Source organism: Mixophyes fleayi, chromosome 3, assembly GCF_038048845.1.
Source record: "Mixophyes fleayi isolate aMixFle1 chromosome 3, aMixFle1.hap1, whole genome shotgun sequence".
Classification (NCBI taxonomy): domain Eukaryota; kingdom Metazoa; phylum Chordata; class Amphibia; order Anura; family Limnodynastidae; genus Mixophyes; species Mixophyes fleayi.
The window spans coordinates 287,835,656-287,862,146 of NC_134404.1; the positions used below are offsets into that span (position 1 = coordinate 287,835,656).

A 26,491-nucleotide genomic window follows, 5' to 3' on the forward strand; every position below is an offset into this window, starting at 1 on the left:
TACTGCACCAAGACCCGGGTCGTTTGAGCTCGTCCCGGCAAAAACCCGGGATTTTGGTGCAGTATGAATGGGGTATTAGGTACTTTGAGCCCCATTCTGGCAGCCGGAATGGATGGTTAGGGTACTCTGAGCCCCATACCGACTGCCGGTATTTATGAATAATGTACTCAGAGCCCCATTCCGGCACCTGTAATAATTGTCAAAGATTCTGAGGGCCCATTTCTGGCAGTTGGAGTGAATGGCTACGATGATCAGAGCCCCATTCCAGCAGCCGAAATGGATGGTTAAGGTCCTCGGAGCTCCATTCCGGCATACATTCAGGCAGGTAGATCGGATAACTAGAATATATTGCTATGATATACAGAGATATATATAGAATATATATTGTGTGTATTAGTTGTTCCAGATATTATAGAGAACCTATCTGTGTAGCAGAACAGAATGCACTATACAGGCAGCGAAAACACTGCAAGCTTCAATCAAGACACAAAGCAGCAGAGGGCGCTGCAGTAAGCTAACTCATTCCGGCTTTCACGCATTCCGGCAATTCCTGCTTCTACCTAATCCCAAAAAAACAGACGACCTTATTCAATGCCTACAGCTAAACACCCCAGAGAGTGTTCACGATACTCCTACTTTACAGACCACAAAACTGCAGCTGGAAAACAATGAATGAATAACATGTTTATTATCTTACAACAGATATATCTTCTCACTATCCATCTATTGCGGAAGGTGAAACCCGAGCTATTCCTTAATTCTTGCTGAGCTGTTTCCTTTAGGTCACATGACCAATTCCAAACTCCGAGTCATTCTGCAGGAGGGGAACTCGTAGTGAGCAACAGTGATACTTGATAACTTGTAGGAAAGACAGAGTACGCTGCAAAGTCTGTGTCCTAATGGGCAGGGTTTTCATAAACCGTTAGGACAGAACAAGCACTGCTGAAAAACTTTCTTGAGCTGATTCTACATTAGTTTTATTTGTTTAAAAAAATGACAGAAGCAAAAAGTAACCCAGATCTCAGCAGCAGTGGAAATAACGGAACAGAGGAAGGATGCACCGTGGAAGTGGAAGTGGAAAAACCTGATGAGGTAGGGCGAATTTCCTGAGGCTGGATAATTAATAGTAAATAACAAATGCATAATTAAAAGTGATGAATAGATTTGCTGTGGGATGAAAGAGCTGTGGGGAACGAGTTAAATGTAATGTTTGGATGTATTTGATGGAGCTGTTTAGTACAGCACCTAGACAACTTATCTACTTCAGAATTTAATTATTGGATTGTTTCTGCAAAACTGAAGAAATCTATATAACCAGCTTGATTTTGGTCAATAAACATAATGCATTTGTTGCAGAATTGACATTTTTAAAACAGATTTTGTTTTGTGGCAATCTTTTTTCTTTTATTTTGCAAAAACAGTAACAGTTATTTAGTTTTGAGAAAGGAGGAAAGAATAGGGCGCTTGATAGTGTAATATTTTAGGAAACAACACCTAAAACAAATGGGGGTATTCTTTATGCCTACCAGATATGTGAAACAATAGGTCCAAGTAAGGTCCAAAGTCTCCAAACACGTCTTGAAAGGCTTTGTAACATATAGTAAAAGAAATATAGAACCCAGAGGGAGTGTAATATCGTTACGACAAGTGTTTACCAATGACCAACCACTCCCGAGGACTGTGCTTAAGACCAGATAGAAAAATATTTGAGCTTATCTGTGTAACTCCTGGATACTGCTCTGTCTCTCGATGTTGCTGAACTCTTCTGATAAGAAAAAATAAAGAACCATATTATGTAGAATTTTTGCATTAAGACAAATTTAGTCAGAAAAATATATAGTTCATATACTCAAAAAATATATGTGTCATGTGTGCGTATCTGGAGCCCTGAGATGTCTCTGCAGTTTATAGTTAGTACTGGGGTTGTTGCTGTACCCAAGCCTATCCCACCGGTTCTGCAGCCCAGGTAGGTATCCAGGAAACCACAATAAAGTAAATTGATGATATCCACGAACAAACATGAGATAAAGCAATTTAAATTTATAGCACATACCATAACCAGTGAGGCAGTGACTATAGATTTAAAAATACTCCCAATCAAATGGGATTAGGCTGTCAACTAAATCTAAATAAAAACTAGGTTATTGATTATGAAAAATGTAATTTTTAAGATGAAAAATTGAATTTATCAATCTTTCTAACACTTATTGTACTAATTGGTCATTAATTTTAATAATAATATTTATTTAATGTATGAATACATTTTTAGACAACTCCTGAAACACTGAAAAAAATTAAAATAGAATCCTATGAGTCTTTGTATGTACGTCTACAGTCACTGTTACAACTGTCATAAAACGAGATACCAAACGCAAGAAACGGGCTCCTAACCAATGGTAGTCCTTGGCCTTTTGTCCCCCCTCCCCCAAAGAAAATTCCTATTCCTTTCCCAGCCATTTTTTTCAGACCTACAACCTGGAGATAAATGTATCTAGCTGAGAGTTTTCCGGCGGGTTTGAAAAACCAATCAGATTTTAGTTATCATTTTTTTAGTACATTCTACAAAATGATAACTAGAATCTGATTGGTTGCTATAGGCAACATCTCCAGTTTTCAAACCCGCCGGAAAACTCTCAGCTTGATACATTTACCCCCGGTGTATTGAAATGTGGCAGCCGCCTGCACAGAAGGAAATGTATTGAAGTGTATCTACTCATGAACTTTTCCAGACCTGATTTTTGAGTTAAGCGCTACATTATATCTGTATTTTGTGTAGTTAATGTAAATACAGCAGATTTCCCTAATGCAGAAGTTTCGTTTACCAGTAATTTAAATGAAACTACCATTGTGTCTGAACTGATGTCCATTAACTACATATTGGAAATAGGTCTACTGCTGTCCATGGAGAGATTTCTGTCTACCACTAAAACCACATTCATTAATGGTTTGAACAGGTGCAAAGTGATTTCTGCTTAAAAATAGATACTTTCACATGGATTTGGTATCTTTCGTTATACAAAGCACATCCACAGATCTATGCAGTTTTCTGTAAAGACAGTTTTGTTCAAGATTACGATCTAATAACTTAGAAAGTGTGGCTAGTTTGTGTTTGCACTTTTGTAAGTGATTTTTAGGGGCACATTCAATTGTCGGCAGAAACGCCGAAAATTTCGCGCTCCGTGCACCATTACAGGTATTATGGTTGTTTTCTCGCTGGATTTCAGCTCGCAGCTCCCTGAGCCGCGAGCTGAAATGCAGCTAACTATTACCATAATAACGGTAGTAGTTTAAATGCGGCGGGGAATCTGGACAATTGAATATGCCCCTTAGTGGCAGAAAATAAACTGTAGTATATATATTTAATCCATAGATATGGTTAACATAATTTCAATGTCCGCATTATCCAGCTAATATCGATAATGTCTTCTAATGAAATTGTAAGGGTTATCTTCACCCGTGACTTTTGCAGCAGCATGAGGTTTAGGATTGGGGGCTTTTCCTGTGGGCTTTACCCATGTACTGATTTTACTGTTTGAAAAGTTGCATGGTTGTTAGGAAAATAGAAAGCACTATTAGGGAGAGTATTTATTGTATTATAGAATGCATAAGACAAATTATCTAACAGGACTTTTGCCCCTTGAACGTCAAGCTGTGTGATTCTGAAATATAAACTACACTCAACTGAAAGTCAAATAATCATTAATAAGAGATCAGTAACTGCTTCTAACTTGATTTTCTGCTTTGGGATCTTGTATGTGAGCTATTTTAGTTCAGTTTTGTTTTATTTTCACAACTGACTTGTGATAATGTAAATGCAGGACCGACGTTGCCATTAGGTGATCCTAGGAGGTTGACCTGGGCACCAATTTTTAGGGGCACCTAAAATACTGAATTAGTGACATTAGTGTTTTTAATGTCCCCGCGGTGACCCACATTGTTGACATGGAAGGTCAGCCGGCTGCTACTCCTCCATGTATGTGATATGCTGCTAGTGTGGCACTGAACTATGTTGTCTCAGCCCAGCACCGACTTCTGCAGTGGGGAGATGGCAATGCTTGAGAGTCAGGGCATCATTATTATCATTTATTTATATAGCGCCACCAATTTCGCAGCGCTGTACAGACAGTATCTGTCATTTACATCCCTATTGGAGCTTACATTCTAAATTCCCTAACACACACAGACTAGGGTTAATTTTTGTCAGCAGCCAATAAACCTAACTGTATGTATTTGGAGTGTGGGAGTACCTGAGGAAACACAGGGACAACATACAAACTCCACACAGATAAGGCCCTGGTTGCAAATCGAAATCATGTGAGGCAGAATTGCTAACCACTGAGCCATTGTGCGCTCTCCATTTGAATGGCACCTCCAAATTTTGATATAAGCTCACTGTTTTTTACTAATTATTTTTACCAGGAACTGTGCAGTTTAATCAGCAGTAGCAGTATTCACTAGATAGTGATCACAAGATAAGTATGGTTACTAAGTGTAATTTGCAAAAGTGCAAAGATGCAGATGCACAGTGCAATTTTGTAGGCTCACATAAATCTTGTGCATGCTCACATTCCACAATTTGTCAGCAGGAAATCACTATGAGCCTATTTTCTGCAGGATTGCGGATCCAGCTGGAAATGATAAAAGAGTAAAAATGTCAATAAAGATCCTGCCGGCTACTACTTTAGGGCCTTGTTTCAGTCTCATTTATGTCTTAAATTACTCATGAGGGTGGGAGATATTGGGTCTCTCTTTATCACATATCACTTTTATGCCATTATTTTATTACATGGATATTTGTTTTCTTCTAAAAACATTTACCTGCATCAATGGTATGCCAGGATGGTAAAAAAAAGACACTCACTGAGCTTATAGTATGACTCCTAAGTGCCCGCACCTCGTAAGTACTCTTAAAAAAAGCAATCCTTCTGTTCTGCGCAGCAGGGAATGTTTTCATAAATGTGTCTTCTCCACCTCTTGAATCTCAGTTAAATATCTAATGCAACATAAGAAACACTTATTAGGTGGACACATTTTAAGGAGAACCTGGGTTTAGCTAAGAAATGTCCTGATCCACCAAGCTTCTTCAGGGCCGGATTAAGGGAAGGTTGGCCCTCGGGCAATGTCGGACTGGGGCATGAAGGGCCCACCGGGGGACTGCAACACTAGGGGCCCACCAGAGGGGGTGTGGTCAGCCATCATGGAGGCGGGACCAGACACTAGAGGGGGAGTGGTCAGTCCACTAAGGACAGCTAGCACCTTACTGTAGTATATAAAGAATGCAGTATGTGTATAAAGAAAATACAGTCTTGACCTGCCCCTTAGATTGGGCAGAACAGTCACTAAAAATTAGGCTTGGTTAACCTGTGGCACTCCAGGTGTTGTGAAACTACAAGCCCCAGCATGCTTTGCCAACATATAGCAGCTTATTGCTGGAAGGGTATGCTGGGACTTGTAGTTTCACAACACCTGGAGTACCACAGGTTAGCCAAGCCTGCGCTAGATTCAGAACATTTGCCAAACTGTCCTACCTGTTGTTGTCACTGTTATCACCTGTGGCTGCTGGTTTCTTTAGTTGCTGATTGTCTGAATCCTGGAATGTTGAGGGCCCTATTTGAAAAAAATAATGGGTACATTTAGAAACGACAACCTTCCCTTCCATTAAATCAACAGCACCCACATTTAATAATTTGGCCTCTCTCCAGCCTCAACATTAAAGTAATAGTGCTCGCATTTGATAAATAGATCTATTTCCCTCCAACCGACCCCAACATCAAATTAATAGTATTCCCATTTAATAAATAAACCTATTACCCTCCCTCCAAACAGCCCCAGCATTAAATTAAAGGTCCCATCACCTCCTCCCTAATAGTGTTCTCTGTACAGCCCCCCTCCCTATAGTTTAACATAGGCAGTCCCCAATAATTATAGTTTAGCATAGGCAGCCCCCCTATGCCACATAGTAGTGCCCCCAAAACAATATTATGTCACACAGTAGTGCCCCAAACAATGTTACTCCACACAATAGTGCCCCCAATGTTATGCCACAGTAGTACCCGAAATTCACATATACCACGCAATAGTGTCCCCAATTCATATTATGCCCACAATAGTGTCCCTAATTCACATTATACCCGCAATAGTGCCCTCCAATTCACATATGCAATGGAATAGAGCTCTCAATTCAAACACACACAATATATATATATATATATATATATATATATATATATATATATATTATATATAAATATATATATATATATTTTATATATAAATATATATATATATATATATATATATATACATACTCTCTGAAGTCAGCCTCTGCTCTCCCAGTAACTAGAGCACAGATGAAAGTTATATATATATATATATATATATATATATATATATATATATATGTATATATATATGTGTATATATATATATATAATATATATATATATATATAATGTGTGTGTATATATATGTATGTGTGTATATATATATATATATATATATATATGAGAATTCTGTCTCATGCTGCAAGTCCTGTAAAAAAAAATCTACTTACCCATTGCTGCAGCCTCTCTGGTCCTTAGTCCTTCAGGGAGCAGACAGTCAGCTGACAGGAGGAGGGGGCAGGTCACATGATCGCAACTGCGATCTTATGTGAAAGATGACTGGCTGTCACTGACAGCCAGTCATCTGCAGCAGCAGGAACGCAGAGAAGGACAGCGGGGACGCCGAGGAGGACAGCTGGGACGCCGAAGAGGACATCGACCCCCAGGTGAGCTGGATGGGCTCCGCCCACTTTTAGAAGGGGGTGTGGCTGTAGAGCAGCGGGGCCTACCGGTGATTTTTCCGGTATCCCGGTGGGCCAGTCCGACGCTGCCCTCGGGCTAAGAGTACTGTGAGGCCCCCCCCATGAGCTTACCTTCTTCCGTTGTTTCACTCCCTGTAGTGCTTCTGTGGTGCGCTATAATCTCCTTAATGAGGAGATCTCGTGAGAGTGAGACTATGGGTTATAGTCTCACTCTCACGAGATCTACTCAGTAAGGAGATTACTGCGCCCTGCATAAGTACTATAGTGACAGCAGGCATCTAACAGCATAACATTTGCTGTTAGCTGCCTGCCATTCTCCTTGAACAGATGACAGTCGGAGCCAGGGGTGGGGACGCCCCTGACCCGAGGAATGCTGGTGGGGCCCCCAGCTGCCCGAGGCCCCTGAGCTGTAGCCCCTTTAGCCCTATTGTTAATCCGGCTCTGAGCTTCTTCCATGAGAAGATGCAAACTTTTGCATCCCCTCAAAAGCCATCATCTTAATGCACAGATCTATGTGCTTTCTTTAAATACCAAATTAAGTACCATTATTTTACAGATACAAAATGTTGACCAATGTATTGTACCTATGTGACACAGAGACATTTTCACAGAAAACCCCTGTACTATTTTTCGCCAATAGTTGTCTTGTATACGTTCAGGGCTGCCATCAGGGGAGTACAGCTGTATAGGGCCCAGCAACAGAGTGGGGCCCCACCAGCCCTGGGTCAAAACAAATTTATTAGGGGCCGAAGAATGCGCAGTGAATTAAGGGCGGTATCGGGCGCCTTTTCTAGGCAGCAGCTATGCCTGAGATGTGAGAGATGGTGTGGGGAGTGACCTCTGCGCGTAATTCATCATCATCACCAAATAAACTGGGTAGAACACTGTTAAAAAGTAGTAAAAAAGACTACTATGCTGTCTCACTGTGTTCTGTCAATAATGTTAAGAAATGAGCTGTACCAATATCATATAAGGTATTGATATTGAATTCAGTATACAAAAAAGTATAATGGGTTATCCTTATTGTGTATCCAATCCTTCTATCATTTCATAGGTTTATTTCAGGACACATAGTTTCCCATTAATGACTAGATACAAATCTCCTCTCATAAAAGAAGTCCCTTATTATTGCTCCTAGGGGTGGAACTAGGAACTGCACTGGTTATTGTAGTGTGGATATTAATAATCTAGTGGTGCAGAAGTACATATTCTAACCCCTCTACTGCTAAATAGTAATGGTGTAATATTATGTTCAAGTACATGAATTGAGCAATATAGGAGACTGGGGTTAGGTATCACTTAATATCTAGATACCTGTCTTGCCACCTAATCCGTATGTCTACCTCTAAGTCTGCTAATAGGTGAGGTGCTCTATGGTGTGAGAGCCCAAGGTCTAACTAGTAAGGGATAAGCTAGTATAATATGCTCTTCTAGATACTTTCTAACACTGTAGTATAGTGCCTAGCGTAACCCCGCTAATCTATAGGAGAGGAGTAAGGTAGTGCAGCTCAATACATATTTAAATAATATTAGACAGTCAAATGGTGAGCTCAGCTAAACGCCAACGCGCGTTGCGCTACGAGCTTTATCAAGGCAACCCGATGACGAGCAATGATAGGCTATTTAAGCGTGTAATCACGCCCCTTTGTGACGTGGATTCTCTTCTAACTGAGAGTGACATCTCCATCTGGGCCAATTGGAGCTATGCCTACTATCACGTGATCCAGTCCGGAGACACAATCACGGGCCAGCTAAACTGTATATTGGTTACTATGGCAGCAAAAAGGGGAGGAGAGAGACACCCTCAACAATAGTACTCGGGGACAATTTACTGCCAAAATACTAGGTCTTATATATACCTCCCGCTAAGTTGACAGTGTTCTACCCAGTTTATTTGGTCAACATTTTCATTCACTGAGAGTTTTTAATTATTTCGCTAACGAATTATTTGTTTATTCTAATAAAGATATTACTCTTAACAGAAATACATTGTACATAGTGTACCAAAAGAGTGCCCTATATACACATTTTCCTACCCTTCCCCCTTTTCCTTTTTCCCTTTTCTAAAGGTATATATTGGCTATGTGTAGGAGCACCTCCCCATTTGATGAGACAAATAGATCTCTGTGATATATAAGGGGTTGAGCTTGGTGCGGTGAAAATTGTTTTGTTTGGAATGCTCCAGTTTCCTCCCACACTCCAAAAACATACTGGTAGGTTAATTGGCTACTAACAAAATTGACCCAAGTCTGTCTGTCTCTTTGTCTGTATGTGTGTGTGTGTGTGTGTGTGTGTGTGTGTGTGTGTGTGTATTTTAGGGAATTTGGACTGTAAGCCCCAATGGGGCAGGGACTGATGTGAGTGAGTTGATGATGATGGTGATGATGATGATGATAGTGCTGGGGAAGGAAGCCGTACTTTAAGGAGTTAATATTTACCTACTGCACATTAGCCTGGCGTGGAATGGTAAGGGGTGCTACGAGCCTATTATCCTAGGGTGGCCTGAATTCTTAATTGGTCCATGTTGCTCTATAAACTCTTTTTGGAAGGTGAAGAAAATTGTTCTTTTTTTTTTTTTAAAACTCTTTATTTTCCGCAAAAAATATGAGTTCCAAACAGTACAAAACAAATATTATGCGACAGTCAGCTCACAACAAGTCATTGAGAAGAAAATTGTTCTTTTAAGTGTATTGTGCAGCAGATGTAGGTTTATACCATACTTTCAGCAGATTTGCGGCGGCACAGAGAAATTGGCACACCATTTAAACATCTAAGCCTTCTTTATGTTCTGCTTTTGTAGTTTAGGATATAAATAGTACAACTATTTCATACATTCAATAAAAACCACAGCAAGAAAAAGTAATGCAAATTGTGTCTTTATCTTACTCCTAATAGAAGCAGCTTAGAAAAGTAAGATTGTTTATTGGAATAAAGACACACAGGCCCATTGTTTAGTTTGGATTGGGTGTTAAAGTTTTGCAGATCTTTCATTTTTCAAAACTGGTATGTTGTAAGAGTCGAGGCCAAAGTAAGTAACAGAACTGAAGTCAGCACTGTTTATTTTTTTTGTTTTCAAAAACAATAGCCATGGGATATTCCTAGGTTTCATTTTGTTGGCAAGTTTAACTGGCCTTTACTACTGTAGTTGAAATTATATGAACAATTTAATGATGGGCAGATCCATCTGTATTGTTGATTATGATAATATTGCATGATACTACATGCAGTATAACAAGCTGAGAGAAGGTGAGGGGCAAACCATTATAAACAATCTTCCAGTATGCAATTCTAGTATAGCAAAAACAAGAATATATACATAAATAAGCCAATCATCATTTTCAAGTTTTCACAAATAGGTTATTCCTAACTCTAAAAACAGTAATAAACCCTATAAGTTGGCGTACATATTACTGTAGGACAGCACTCAAAAGTTGCCCAAGGCAACATGGTCACTGAACATGATCACAATACAGATCTATTGTATTTTAATTACTCACCAACAATTAACCTGTAGGATCACGAGAAGATTCTTACCATTCTATCCATATAAGAAGTGCTGAAAGCCAAATTGTCTATGTACGCCTTTAAAAATGTATAGTTCTCAGAAAATTAGAAAGAGTTGACAACTTTGTCCATCATCATAAGAAATTTGCTACAATTACTAATAATTGGAATTGTAAGTAGTAATTTATTATATGAGAACAAAAAAAATGTTGTCCAGTGCTCTAAAGCAAAAATTTATAAATCACTGTGTGTCAGCATATACATAAATATGAGAATTTTGTGCACAATATAGCTATATTAGCTCACCTGCCAATGTTAGGGCAACTCCTATAGCCCTGACAGTTTAGCAACTAGTGTACTCAGGGTGTTACAATTAAAACCTTCCCTGAGCCTCCATTTTTCAAAACATGTGTTGTGGCTGGGCCCCTCGTTTCTCCCCCTACAATATTGCTGGTGCAGTCCACCTAGTGAATAAGTTAACAAATAGGTTTAAAATGTATTTAAATATAGAATCAAGAAATCACTTACTTGATGGTTCAGTCGTGAACCGTGTTCAGCAGTAACCCACTGGCACTGATCTGATTTCGGGTTCGGAGACTAGGAGAAGTTGGAATTGGAGGCCTCCCAGCCTAATGCACCCTACAGGAACATGGTGTTTGAGAAGGTCCCGGTAGTGTTAGGTTACCACATCCGGCCCATGAGTTCTGGGACTAGAGGACAGCAGTGCCAGACAGGCTCTACTGACTGCTCAGTGAGCTTCAGCCCTCTTCCACTAAATTAAATAAAGGAAAATGGGAATTGACCAGGATGACCGTCATCCACTGATAAGGAAATCACCGTCAATTTGTTAAAATTATTATTATTTTTTTTAACAATAGGGCTTGTAGACCATATAGAATTGCTAACATCACTGCCTTTAAGTGATATGTATATACATTTAAAAGGAACAGCTGTTGTAAGAGCTATATGAGCAACACACTTCATCCTAAGATTCTGCTTTGGTCCTGTGAGATTTGCTGTGTTCCTGTGCCCAACAGATTAAAGCACACACTGTAATCTGTTCAGGGTTGTCTTTTGTTGATCCCAGCATCCTGCGTCAGCACTCTGCCAGCTACACAGCAGCCCTAATGCAAAGTAATCATTCAAGAGGGGGGGGATTCCGCTAGGGTAATTACCAAGAGGATGCTGCCGTAGCTACACATTACGCCAGGAAGTGTAAGTGGTTCTGGAGTCTGGTAATGGTAACTGGGGACATCACGCTGGTATGCACCTGAGGTTCACAATCTAGTGAGTTGCTGGTTTGGCCAATTGGCACCAGAAGGAGCAGTCAGTTACTGATAAATATGTTGGTCAAAGAGGATGAATTTTATTTTGATGCATGATTCTGCCTGTTAGTAACAACTTACCCTTTTAATCGGAACCTTTTAAGCTGTGTCAGCATATTTAATACTTTATTTTCTTTTACTTTTATTTTACTTAGAATTTACTCCTGGCTGCAGCATATGTTTATGATGCTCAATACAACAGAAACATCCCCTTTGAAACATCCCCTAAAGCAGTTAGGTGAGTATAATAACTTACAATATGAGAGCTGCTCTTATCACACTGTAACAGACTGTAGCACCAAACACCCCAAAGCTTCATAATATCATTCTGCCAGGTCACACACTCAGATCTATTGTCCAAGGTACAAATTTGGTTGCTTGTTGTTTTTGATCAACACAATGGTATTTATTCTTAGACTAGTTATTAAACCTAGAAAACTTCTGCCGCTCATTACTTTTATGCCTTTTACTTCTTTATATGATTAAAGATAATGCATAAGGAACAATTTGTCTTTTTACTAAACTTCAAAAATGCATCGGCATAACTAGAAATGTCTGGACCTAATAGTAAAATTGTGAGGGGGCACTCCACGCACCATGTCATACACACCACGGTGTCTGATCCATGCCTTGCAGGGTCCAATAGGGCAGAGCAGGGGCATAACTACAACATTTCAGGCCCCAAAGCAAAATTTTCATGGGGCCCGCAAGCAGGGGCTAGCTGGAACATTTTAGCCTGGGGGGCGAGACTCAGCTCAGCAGTCTATTAGGAAGATAAAGAAAAAATAGTCAGGTGACCCAGCCCAAGGTAGCCCACTTTGGGACCTGCTCAGATGTCCCCCTGACCCCAGCCCCGCCTGCAAAGTTTCTATGGGAAGACACCTCAGACCTCCCTTTAACAGCAGGTCACCTCCTCTTATTCATCTACACAAAGCTCTGTACTTCATTTCCTGTTTAAAGGGGAATGGAACTATATCATATATAATAATGTATTTATTTTTCAAATCATACAACTGAATAAATTGATTATGAAGCCAAATTAAGTTGATGCTTTAAAGCACATATTTTTTACTATATCATAGGACCCCCTATGCTGCTAGTCCCCCAAACATCCGCATGGACAGCTATGACTATACTTATGCCCTTGTCTGTATGTCAAAATGGCAAAAACAAACTTTGCTTCTCAAACTATTATTTCTTTTAATGGGCACACTTGGGTTCAGCTCTATTAAATAAACCACACCCCTGTTATCAGTGGGAGAGTATACTTTTTTTTTTTTTAACAAAACACTTTCTTATGCATAGTGCATGGTCCCCAAGTCTCAATATTCAGGACAGGATGCATGTAGTATATCAAAATTAAACAAAATTTGGATACAGGCCGCGAGCCCCTTCATGGCCCTTATATCATACTTGCCTACTCTCCCGAGTTTTCTGGGAGGCTCCCAAATTTCGGGGAGGACTCCCGGACTACCGGAAAAATAGGCAATCCTTCCAGATCCTAGAAAATGCCTATATTCACTGCATTGAATATCGGGGGCGGGGCTTAATCGTGTCATTAAGACCCGCCCCCGCTAGTCAATGCCATGAATTTCGGCATTTTATAGTGGAGTTATGGTGACGCAAAGATGTCACCTCCCCCTCCTACCCCTGTCACATGACCTGTCCTCCCGGAGGACAGAGTTAGAAAGTCGGCAAGTATGCCTTATTTGCACCAACCTATTGATTTAGTTTGGAATATTTATATCTGTTGCCAATATGTTATGCTGCCCCAGTCTATGTTGATTTTGTTACATGTACCCTGACTGAAATTCTTGCAATACCATACCTGTTTGCTTGTTTCATATGGTACTTTAAAACTTTCACAAATAAAGAGATTAAAAAAAAAATACATGAAACAAAAAAGCATAGTCTTGTTCAAAATTAAATCACAATATCGTAATGTTTGTTATCATTGTGCTGGATGTGTTTTTGCAGTATCCTTTTTGAGGAATTGTTACTTTTCTTTATCTTTTTTATATGGGTATTTACATTTGTTAGGGTTGGCAGTCTTTACAAACCAATATTCTACAGCCCTCTACACTCCTCTGCCCTCTATCAGAATCACTGGCAGAACTGACACACTGCTTCATATACACAATGATGTGCCTCGCTATGCATTCATTCCATAAAAATTAGATTGTGTTGAGCTCGACCAGATATTTAAATAATTGTGAAAGGTTGGTGTTTATGCATACATTGATTCTACAGGGTTGTATAGCAACACAAAATAATCAAAACCTTGGTGGGCTTCCATATTTTACCACTGATGGCAACTAAGTCCTTTATATCATGTAGACGCAAATATGCTGCAAGTACAGCACAACACACATAACTGTGTATGTGTTATCTCTTCAAACAAGTCCCTTGAGTGTCAGATGTTATTTGAACCAATGTCATATGAGGTGTGCATTCAAAGAAGGATAGAAATGCATAAGAATAATGAGGGGTTGGGCCAAATGTGATAGTAAGTAATGCTTAGTGGTCATTGTCAGGATATGCATAAAATAAGGATCTAGATGCTAATCCATATGTTGCATTGAGGAGTTCTAGAAGAACAAAGCCAGTATAGTTTATATTCCTTTTTATGTAAGGGATTGATACATGTAATTTTTTTCTAGATGGGACTGCCCAGATAAAGTTATTTTGTGTTGTATGATGAAGGTTCTGCATCCCACATGCATACTGTTCCTTACATAAAAAATGTCTGTGGACACATCGATGTTTACTACTGTTACAACACAAGGCTTACCAAAGTAGCTGTCTGTGTATATCAAGGTTCCATAATGAGTTTGGGAACGGATTTATCTTTGTGCACACTGGAAATTTTCTGTCGTTGTTAATTTACGTTCTAGTAACACATAAATTATTTATTATATGTGTTCCCCGCTTTAAAAAATAGCTCTAGTGACGTAATTAGCTCATTATGCGCTAGGAGCTTGTCATATGAAAAGTTAGTTTAGCGTTGTTGTGTTTTTTAACAGTGAGTTCTGTTTTATTTTATTTTTTTTATTTTTTTTACCGTATTGTCTTTTTAAATCTAATGCATTATGTCAACATTGTGACTGCCGCATTTTAACCATGGCGACCTAGTAAACATGTCAACATTCTGAATTTCGACCTTTTTAATTTGTTGACATTTTCATTGATGCCATTTCAACTACATCTCATTTATAACTGTAACAGACAAGCCCTAATTTATATTTTTGACCCCCTAGCTCACTTTTGCAGTGTCAGTTTATTTTATTGAATTCTTTATTTATTTTCTCTCGCCTCCCATAGAGATGCGACGGAATATGAGCAGAGATTTTTGTACAACATTAAATCAACTTATTAATGCAAATAGTGAGTCCTAGTGATTCCCCTTTGAAGTTCCCCTTTCTATATTGACAGTGAAACTGTCTTTCCTCCAGTTGCAGTAGTTGTCTTGTATCTAGGGTTATTAGGTACTTATATATAGGGGAATATTTCTGTTCCTTAACTGGAAGTGAAAATAATATATGAGAATTGAGTGCAAGGAAATTTTCTAAATCATGCCTGTCTGACAATACCCGTTGTATTGAATTACTATAAATCTAATTATAGTCACAGTGCCTTCCCTATTTGTCCCATTTTAAGAAATAACACACTAACGGTATCATTGTCTGTGATTACAGTAGCTAGACACTTGTTTTACTGCCAATATAGTTAAATATTGTTACAGAAGACAGGGTGAAAATAATCTTATGTGCCCCTTCTTCCTCACACTCTGTGTGCCCTCCTTCATCCTCGCACTCTGTGCGTCCTCCTTCATCCTCACACTCTGTGCGTCCTCCTTCATCCTCACACTCTGTGCGTCCTCCTTCATCCTCACACTCTGTGCGTCCTCCTTCATCCTCACACTCTGTGCGTCCTCCTTCATCCTCACACTCTGTGCGTCCTCCTTCATCCTCACACTCTGTGCGTCCTCCTTCATCCTCACACTCTGTGCGTCCTCCTTCATCCTCACACTCTGTGCGCCCTCCTTCATCCTCACACTCTGTGCGTCCTCCTTCATCCTCACACTCTGTGCGTCCTCCTTCATCCTCACACTCTGTGCGTCCTCCTTCATCCTCACACTCTGTGCGTCCTCCTTCATCCTCACACTCTGTGCGTCCTCCTTCATCCTCACACTGTGTGCCCCTTCATCCTCACACTCTGTGCGTCCTCCTTCATCCTCACACTCTGTGCGTCCTCCTTCATCCTCACACTCTGTGCGTCCTCCTTCATCCTCACACTCTGTGCGTCCTCCTTCATCCTCACACTCTGTGCGTCCTCCTTCATCCTCACACTCTGTGCGTCCTCCTTCATCCTCACACTCTGTGCGTCCTCCTTCATCCTCACACTCTGTGCGCCCTCCTTCATCCTCACACTCTGTGCGCCCTCCTTCATCCTCACACTCTGTGCGCCCTCCTTCATCCTCACACTCTGTGCGCCCTCCTTCATCCTCACACTCTGTGCGCCCTCCTTCATCCTCACACTCTGTGCGCCCTCCTTCATCCTGTGGGAGGAAACCGGAGCACCCGGTGGAAACCCACGCAAACACGGGGAGAACATACAAACTCCTCACAGATAAGGCCATGGTCGGGAATTGAACTAATGACCCCAGTGCTGTAAGGCAGATGTGTTTAACCACTACGCCACCGTGCTGCCAATCCAGCGGCACCCAGCAACCTCATTTCTCCTGCCGCTGCTTTCTGATGGACATCACGCCCAACATTCAGTGAGAAGCGAGGAGGGAGGAGGATGCTGGTTCCTGGGCACCGCCGGTTTGGTAAGTGTTTTTTTGTTTTGATTTTTCCCCTGGCCATGGCACCCCTGTGTCAGCGCTGCGGCGCACACTTTGGGAACCGATGTACTAGATGATAGCTAGAATTTCATTGGTTGCTATGGACAACACTTCCACTTTTCCATTTAGAAGGTTTAATTAATCTACCCATAACTCTTGATTGTTTGTTATTAGACACATTTGAATTCTGTTATACTTTGATAAGCACATAGAAACAGAAGAGAGTGCATAAGAAATCCCAATACCTTGAAGCATTTGTTATGGATTCAAAAATTTCATTAAAATCTAGGCTAAAAATTATTCCCTAACACTATTGCCTTCATTGCTTAAAGACTGCTGTTTATTTTGTAGACTGTGTTTGTTTTTGTTTGTGTTTGTTTTGTAGACTTTACTATTTTTATAACCACTGGGTAATGCAAGTAGCCACCTACATCTGTATCACTGTTGATCTAGCGCTGGCACTGTTTGAGGAACCTGCTGTATACCCGTTTCCATTTATGGTAAGTATGAATTGCAAAGCGCTTAGGATTTTATACACCAAAATCAATATTCCTTCAAAGGGCAGTAAATGCATGCAAGTATTAGAGCGCAGACAGCATACATGTATTACATTATTGTTTCTATTATAGTATACGATAATGATCTGTTCATTGAGTGGGTATTGAAATCATAAAAAACGCAGCACAAGTACCTTTTACAGAGTCTATTCATTCATACTTCTTCTTACTTCTCTTTCAAATATCGAGTATGTATACAAATGTAGTTTATTGAGAAAGTAGCAGCATCATGAACTAACCACTAAGAAATATCACTATCTGTTTTCATGTTAGTTTTCTTTACCAAGCCAATAACATTTTAAGAGATATCCACCCCCAATTGTTTTTTTTTTTTAAATAGGTTTATTATCCCCTGACTAATACCACTTTAATCACACCATTACCAAGAAATGACCTAAGTGCTCTAATTAACATGCAGATAATCTGACTTGAAGTGAGTTTGGGACATCAATGACTATAACACATGATTGAATAGCAGTGATATTCAGATATATTCCACTACCCTTTTAAACGTCTATGTAAAAATAAATTAGTATGATTCTAATATGTTTCTATTGTTATATATTATAGTTTATGAACTAAGCTATTGTATTGCAGGACTGCAAAATGTTGGGTGTCATAACCAGTAAAGAATTATTTTTATTTGCAGGCTACTTCCATAGTTGAGGTCTTCTGCTTAATTGCCTTCTTTGGCCGACTCGTACATTTTGGTAAAGTCACCCCTAGCAATGTTTTCTGGAAAGACACTAAGAACATCTGCGTAATGGTCACAATATTGGTAAGTGATTTATACAGCTGTACTGTATGAAAGCATATTTGTTTAAAAACCATTACACTATTAATAATGTTTGATTGTCTTTTTTTTTGAACAGCTCAACTTAATAGATCTGATTATCTGTGGATCTTTAAGTATAGCTGGTATAACCAGCATCAGATGGTCAAGAGTGCTACGTCCAATTTACTTGGTTAATTTTGCTGAAAGTCGACAGGTAATAGACTTATTCTGTTTGTTTTTTTAACGGGGTTTTTTTTCACCTTACTATATTTTATATAGTGTGTGATCCTTGATGATAAAAACAATACTGAACAAATAGCAGTATGTTAAACATTACATGGTTGAAGGAAAATACAATGTTCAGTGTTATACTGACATCCCACTGTAGCTCTGTTAAAAAGTAAAGTATTGCCTCCTCACTCCATTACAGAGGGCTGCAACTCCTCCCACAACGCTATGACAATGTTCTGATGGGATCTCATACAGGTCAAAGAGTCAAGAATACACTCATAAGAGTTAGTGTGAAAAACCCGCCCACTCCTGTATGAATCCACCAACCCACACATTGTATTTTTTCACAGCAACTTTGCAAAGATGTAACTCAAACTCTGCCTGTTAATTAGAGGAGCATCTCCCTCTTAACAAGGCAACCTGCTGCATAAGTGTTATATTAAGAGCATGGTGGGCACATTTAGTAAAGGAAAGATATATTTCATGTTTCTCTTTAGCTCAGTAATATACAGCTTTTTAATATATATTAATTTCTAATAGGGGGCTTAACTTCCTCTTTAAATTGCAGAAATATTCACAATTTTTTACCATACAAATAGAGCTTATTGTTACTTTGCAATGGTAATAGACACATGTACTACTTGGACATGTCCTTCAACACTGGCTTCAAAAGTTTTTCTTTGCTTATTAAGAAATTAACTGGAGCACCCAATTATCACACTGTTCTATTTAAAAATAAATACATTTTTATTTAAAGTAAGACCTTCCCACTGCTAGTCCAGTGGCATTTTATGCAAAGAGAGACTGATTCAGAAGGCATTTTTTATACATTAATCAGTAGGCCCAAAGTAAAGTAGATTGATCACTGCCAGGGCCGGACTGGCCATCTGGCACTTCTGGCAAATGCCAGAAGGGCCGATGGCTAGATGGGCCGGTGTAGGGACCTAGCTTATTAATCGCTGGCCCCGACACTCACAGGCTTCCTGGTGGCTGGCTCCTCCCCAGGAACCAGCCACCTTGCTAAATGTCACACAGATGATTGCTGCTCAGTCCCCCCCCTCCCCTATCCTTTGCCTACCTATCCGCTGTCAGTTCTTAAAGTGTGCTGGCACTTCTAGTTCTGTCCTGAAGATCTTTTTTTTCCTAAGGGTGGATGGGGTCGCAGGGGGGGGGGGATTTGCCGCGAATCGCGGGGGGTTTCCCGCGAGGGGGGGGGGCGATTTGCGGGTGGGGGGGAGTTTTTGCCCGCGAGGGTGAGGGGGCACGAGTGTGACAGGGGGAGGTGGAGCAGGAAGAGTGTGAGAGTACCAGGGGAGAAGGTGGAGCAGGAAGAGGGTGAGAGTACCAGGGGAGAAGGTGGCACAAGAAGAGGGGTGAGAGTACCAGGGGAGAAGGTGGCACAGTGAGAGGGGTTGGAGTACCAGGGGAGAAGGTGGCACAGGAAGAGGGATGAGTGTATCAGGGGAGAAGGTGGCACATGAAGAGGGGTGAGAGTACCAGGGGAGAAGTTGGTGCAGGAAGAGGGGTGAGAGTGCCACAGGGGAGATGAAGCAGGAAGAGGGGTGAGAGTGCCAGGGGAGAAGGTGGTGCAGGAAGAGGGGTGAGAGTGCCAGGGGTGAAGGAGGGGCAGGAAGAGGGGTATGAGTGCCACAGGGGAGATGGAGCAGGAAGAGGGGTGAGAGTGCCAGGGGAGAAGGTGGTGCGGGAAGAGGGGTGAGAGTGCCAGGGGTGAAGGAGGGGCAGGAAGAGGGGTGAGAGTGCCACAGGGGAGATGGAGCAGGAAGAGGGGTGAGAGTGCCAGGGGAGAAGGTGGTGCAGGAGGATGTGTGAGATAGACAGGATAGCCAATGGTGCAGGGGCATAGGTAAAAGAAAGTGTAAAGGGAGAGACATCTTTAGAATGGGAACGTTCGGGATGCAGCCACCATAAAACAAATGTAGTAATGAAGGATGCAAATGCACAGAGGGGACAAGTTTTAAAAAAAAAAAAATCAAGCCTTCATACTCTATTCACTTATATTTTCCATACCCCCACTTCTAAACTTTCACTTCAACCACTGCCCACTGTCCCTGCTCCTAACTGCCTGTGTGAGCTGACAGCTGCGGATCCCTCCTTGCCCAGCGTGCTTAGTAGGAGAACAGAACACTGGATGCAATAATCAGGTAAGTTCATATATTTTCTCGTGTGCAATATGTTTCTTGTGTGCATCCTTTCTTGAACTAGGGGCACAACTGTGTATGGCATATGTTTAAGGATGGGTTAGACAAATTTTTAGCGGAAAAGGGTATCCAGGAATACCACCGTTAAATAAAGTGAAGGATAGTAGTGGATATAGGGAAAAAAAAGGACTGGAGGGATTTTTCACGATTGAAACAGATTGGCGGTTACTTAATCTGGATCAATTTCAAATATAAGTGAGGGATCGCAGGAGAATCCAAAATAGGTTGAACTTGATGGACTGGTGTCTTTTTTCCTGTTACTATGTTTTTTGGGGTCACTACTATGGCATAATATAATTTGTAGACACTACTGTATGGCATATGATTTGGGGGCACTATTATGACATAATGATTTGTGGACACTATTGTGGCATAATATGATTTGGGGGCACTATGGTGGCATAATATTATTTGGGAGCACTATTGTGGCATAATATGATTTGAGGGCACTACTGAATGGCCTAATATGAATTGAGGGTAATACTATGTGGCATAATATGACCTGGGGATACTACGGTGTGGCATAATATGAACTTATGTCAAAGGCAAGTCTCTCATTGTTGACTATGACGGGGCCCAAAGAAGTTGCTGTACTGGGGCCCAAAATTCCTCTTGTCGGCCCTGCCGGTAAGTCAAGGGGGTAGACGTCTCCAGGTAAATAATCTAAATGTTTCCTATCTAATCAAACTGATGGATCACATCCAATTAGCACTCGCCCACCTCCTCTATCACCTTTAATTTATATATTGTGCTATTTAAAATGAGTAGAAAAGACGCATATCCAATTACTGTAGTAAAAAATATATTTTCCTTTGACATTTTGCTGTAGATGAAAATACTTTTAATGCGGCCGTGTGGGTTCAAATGATCATTCAATAGTTATGTGTTTTCTGATATATTTGTTACGAGTTTTATTTTGTGTGGAATGATACATGAACATTCTGCCATTACTATTTAATTGAGGGAAAAGGGTACCTGTTAATTATATGTGTGTAAGTATTCTGTTGTTGCAATTTTGTGGGAGATTTGAAAAAAGCAGAACATTGGTTTCCTACAGTGGTGCCTGTATAATTGGTGGTATTGCTGTAGTATGGGGTGGCGTGGTGGTGGCAATGTTGTAGTGTGTTTGGGGCTTAGTATTGTTATTAACTAGGAGAAGGATTGCTGTAATGTGGGGGGTGATGCTGGTTACTTTAATGTGGGGGTGACGCTGTAATGTGGGGGGTGATGCTGGTTGCTGGAATGTGGGTGGATATTGATGTAGTATGAGTGTGTGTGGGGGGTTATTTATTGCTGCAATTTGGGTACTAATAATGTATTGTCATGTTATTTATTGATGTAATATTGGTGCTAACAATGTAATGTTGAGGGCCATTAGGAGAAATAAATACCCCCTACACACACACACACTCATACTACATCATGTTGTACTGCGCCAGCAACATGTCTTGCGCCAGCATCATCGTGCAGCAATATAGTGCATGGAGTCCGCAGCAGGTGGGCCTGTGTGCTTTAAATGCCAGGGCTGATTTTTAGTCCCAGTCCGGCCCTGATCACTGCATGTTCTAATGCGGCGGTTCCCAAAGTGTGCGCCGCGGCTCCCAGGGGTGCCGCGGCGCTGTCACTGGGGTGCCGCGAGCCAGCCCTAAAAAAAAGAAAGCAAACAGAAACTTACCAATCCGCGCGTCGCTAGGACCCTGCAGCCTCCTCTCTCCCGCAGCTGTCACTGAATATCGACGTCAGTGACAGCTGCGCGAGAGAGGAGGCTGCAGGGTCTTAGCGCCGCGCGGATTGGTAAGTTTCTGTTTGCTTTCTTTTTTTCTATAGCTGGCGCGGGGCAGAGGAGGGGGACAGAGAGCAGAGGAGAGGGACAGAGAGCAGAGGAGAGGGACAGAGAGCAGAGGAGAGGGACAGAGAGTAGAGGAGGGGGACAGAGAGCAGAGGAGAGGGACAGAGGGCAGAGGAAGAGGACAGATGGCAGAGGAGGGGGACAGAGAGCAGAGGAGGAGGGAAGATGGCAGAGGAGGGGGACAGAGAGCAGAGGAGGGGGACAGAGAGCAGAGGAGGAGGGCAGATGGCAGAGGAGGAGGGCAGATGGCAGAGGAGGGGGTCAGATGGCAGAGGAGGGGGACAGAGAGCAGAGGAGGAGGGCAGATGGCAGAGGAGGGGGACAGAGGGCAGCGGAGGGGGACAGTGGGCAGAGGAGGGGGACAGAGATCAGAGGAGGAGGGCAGATGGCAGAGGAGGAGGGCAGTTGGCAGAGGAGGGGGACAGAGGGCAGAGGAGGGGGACAGAGAGCAGAGGAGGTGGGCAGATGGCAGAGGAGGTGGGCAGATGGCAGAGGAGGAGGGCAGATGGCAGAGGAGGGGGACAGCGTGAGAGGGCAGAGGAGGGTGACAGCGTGAGAGAGGGCAGAGGGGGCAACGTGAGAGAGAGGGCAGTGTGCCTGGATGCAGAGCGGCCAGTGTGCCTGGATGCAGAGGGGGCAGTGTGCCTGGTTGCAGAGGGGGCAGTGTGCCTGAATGCAGAGGGGGCAGTGTGCCTGGAAGCAGAGGGGGCAGAGTGTCTGGATGCAGAGGGGCATTTTTGCATACAACTAAATAAGTATTTCTGTCGTGACCTAAATACTTATTACAATTTCTTGACCCAACTACTTCTAAAACAGGACTGCTCAGTAATTATTTTGGAGGGGTGCCTTGAAAAAATTTGGAGACTCTAAGGGTGCCGCGAACTGCAAAAGTTTGGGAACTACTGTTCTAATGTAACATTATGTGAAAGAATAACATCTTATAACAATATTTATTTTGTTTCTTAATACATAAGACAATGTTGTGTATTTGTAATGTGCTAATAACATGATTATTCTTCCTGAGGGTGGCATATTTCTATAAGTATTATAAATAATGACTTTAGATTTTAGAGCAAACAATGTGTAAAACTGTTGTAAATAAGAAGTACCTTGTACCTAACAGTACAAGGTTTTTATGTACTAGTTCAGCACATGTACTGTAATGCCACGACAGGGGTTTTACTGTGCATGCAGTGAGGCCAAAGGCATTGTCACCTCCTTACACCTCTGTGCCTGTAGCAGCCACAGAGCTGTAACTTAAAATTTTAGCGCCTGGGGCGAGATGCAAAAGTGCCGCCCCTCTGCACCTTTATTTTAACCAAATGAACCTAAAATATATTTATAAACTGCGCCCCCCTACAGCGTCGCGCCCTGGTTGGTTTTCCCTCTCGCACAGCCCTGGTTACAGCCCTGAGCAGCCGCACTCCAGATGCAATGGAGGTAGTTCTGCCACAACATGGAATATATGTTGAATTTTTTAATACAAGCAACTGGATAGTATTTCTTGTTGGTTTTTTTTCCCCTAAATGTCTTTATTGCTGTATCTTCTGCAGATTCGCCGAGCATTTCGCAGTATCAGAAATACATTACCTGAGATCTTTTATGTCTTCCTTCTCTTCATGTTCAGTGTCCTCATTTTTTCTCTCATGGCTCTGAAACTTTTTGGGAGCAGGTAAAAGGCTTATTTACATATTCCTATGGTTCCATGATGTTAGGTGTTAACTATGTATTTCTCTGATTCTTATCTTGTATTGGTTGGCATTATATGTTTGCTTTCTGTCATTTAGAAAGTTGTGTTGTATTCGGCTGTAAAAATTTTGTCAGAGGTATGTGGCAATAAGTCAACCCAACTCCCACCAGACAACATAGCCAAGTGAACTGACTGTCGTCGTCTCAGCTTGATTCATATATTAGAAATTCAGCAAAATATAAATTTACAGATAGATGCCAGAACTCGAAGATAGTATAGCCAAAACTTCCCACCTCTGCAAAACAGCCTGTTCTGCCACAAAACTTCATGTGAAATTTCACCAGAACCTTTCTCATGTATAGTTATGTACAACAGAGAGATTACAATCATTGTTTATTCTGCACATATTATTTATATGAATGCAATTTCTAATATTAACATAAAGACTGGGTTCTGTTTATAAAATGGATATGTTGGTTCCAGCATGCTAACAATATTAATGCATAAAAAATGTGCACAAGTGGTTTTTGGACCAATGTCAGACCTTTTATATTGCTCTTTGTTTTTACCGAAAATGGCCAGTGAAAGCAATTATGAAGATACTTTGAAGCAAATGTATTTATTTTATTTTTGCACATATGCGAGATAGGGAGTTGTTTCTCCTATATTAGAGAGAGTTTTATTGCTGCCTAGTAGCGAATATGTATTTTGCAAACAAAACAAATGCAATTTGGTGCACATTTGGGGCCAACTCTGCACCAGCCCCTATGTGGCTGGTTTGGCTCTTCCCCTGCAGTATATATACTTCTTGCAGAATCGTAAAATGTCCACAGTTACCGCCTCATTTTTGCTTTACTGTTGTTTTTCTTAAGTGACATAGCTAAATTGCTTGGTTTACTGCATTGAGAACTGATTGAAAAACTGAAGTATTCCTCTGCGTTTTACAGTCTGTATTGGTGTTGCTGCTGAGTTAGCTTAAGTTTTATACATAGATGTTATAATAATGGTGAAAGTAATTGTAAATGATACATTAAATATAATGCCCCTACAACTAGGGCCGTTAGTACAATAGTACAGTACAGTACCACTGAATACAGCTAGGCACTGTATTGAGTAATATTGTACTTTTGTTTGTGCCTCAGTTATGTTACTGGCTTCTATTGCATAGGCTGTAGAAAGGCTCTTGGTTCAATATCATTCTCATTTGCAGAAATCTGAAGACGGCTGACGGAGAGCCTTACTTTGAAAACTACCTAGAAGGTGTATTTAATCTTTATGTTTTGGTAACTACTGCTAATAGTCCTGATGTCATGTAAGTCTTGCCGTTATTTCATATATTGTTTGCTATTAAATGTAGCATTTTAAAATTACTATTACCTTCTCATTACAAGTATGGTTTTAGTCTATGTTAATAAAAAATCTTGCATATTTTTAGAACAAATTGATGCCAAACGGTGGTGATAGAAGCAATTTTTATACCATATAGATGGTATGATATTGACTGCAGTTAAGGGCAGCAATTTCCTACCCGTGGCTTGAGACCCATATGTGTGTCACAGTGCTCAGTTGAATGTGTCTCTACATGTTTAGGTGCTTTAGTCTTTCCTGGTAAGTTTTGTGATTACATTCACAATTTTAGTTGCTCTTCTTTGCACAATTTCTAATTTTTGTTTTCTGAAAACAGCCTCCAGTGCGGGGTCATTGTTGGAAATGTGGTCAAATTTACTACCTCTCTCTTCGTGCTACTAATTGTTCTCACTATGCAACTTAGTATCTGACCTTCCACATTACTATATTACATTGTACTGTAAGTCTCCAGAAATAGGGATTCCTAGATCTCTTTCCTTCTCAGTTGATATTTTAATGCCAATAATACTATATTCAGTGTTTGAGTTTTTTGAACCCCAAGTGCATGATCTTGCATTATACTGTAATTGCCACACTCTTGATCATGCCTATAGTCTACATATATCATCAATAATTTGAATACCCCTCCCTGTCTACCCTTTTGAATTTATATATACATTAAATGCTATTAGAAATGTCACCAATAAAGATATTTAAGAGCAGTGTTCCAAGTACAGATCCATGGGGTACGCAACTGGTAACCTTGCCCAGGGTCGGTGGAAGGGTGATAGGCGCCCTAGGCAAAACTTCAACCTGCCACCCCTCCTCCCCAATACCGACTTCTCAGCCTCTCACACCCTTGACTTTTGTCAAATTAAAATAATAACTCTTACCTTCTCTTGGCTTTCATGACGAGACTGCAATCCAGATTCACTGATGTCCAGATGTACTGATGTCTGAAGCAGAACGTTGCTGCTGCAAAGGGGCAAACATAGGATTTTTAGAAGGGGTTCCAAATGTCAGAACAAAGCAAAAAAATTGTTGCAATAAGTCGGCAACAGACACTTTAGTTACTATTTACTTACCTTATACATACTGATCACTATACATCTTTCTCACGCATCAATTTCACACACCTGGTGCACACTGACATGCCACCCTGCCCATCAGCTTTTCTCACACATACCTCCCCTTGCTCACCAGCTTTTCTTTCACATACCCCTCCTGCTCACCAGCTTTTCTCACACATTCCTCCCTGTCCATCAGCTTTTCTCACACATTCCCTCCTGCCCACCAGCTTTTCACATACATTCCCTCCTGCCCACCAGCTTTTCTCACACATT

General features: G+C 41.0%; 1 protein-coding gene across 6 annotated transcripts in view; it reads left to right on the forward strand.

The window, feature by feature from the left end:
• Positions 1–26,491, forward strand: part of LOC142144645 (two pore channel protein 2-like) — a 78,097-nt gene that overhangs the window by 32,855 nt on the left and 18,751 nt on the right. Inside the window, exons 1-7 of one of the 6 annotated variants that reach the window (XM_075203743.1) lie at positions 617–1,092; positions 11,790–11,872; positions 16,866–16,980; positions 17,687–17,815; positions 17,910–18,026; positions 23,665–23,783; positions 25,012–25,113. In XM_075203743.1, the coding sequence (XP_075059844.1) occupies positions 994–1,092; positions 11,790–11,872; positions 16,866–16,980; positions 17,687–17,815; positions 17,910–18,026; positions 23,665–23,783; positions 25,012–25,113 (764 nt within the window). In that variant the 5' untranslated portion in view covers positions 617–993. The other 5 variants (XM_075203744.1, XM_075203746.1, XM_075203745.1 and 2 more) reach the window with 5 other exon arrangements.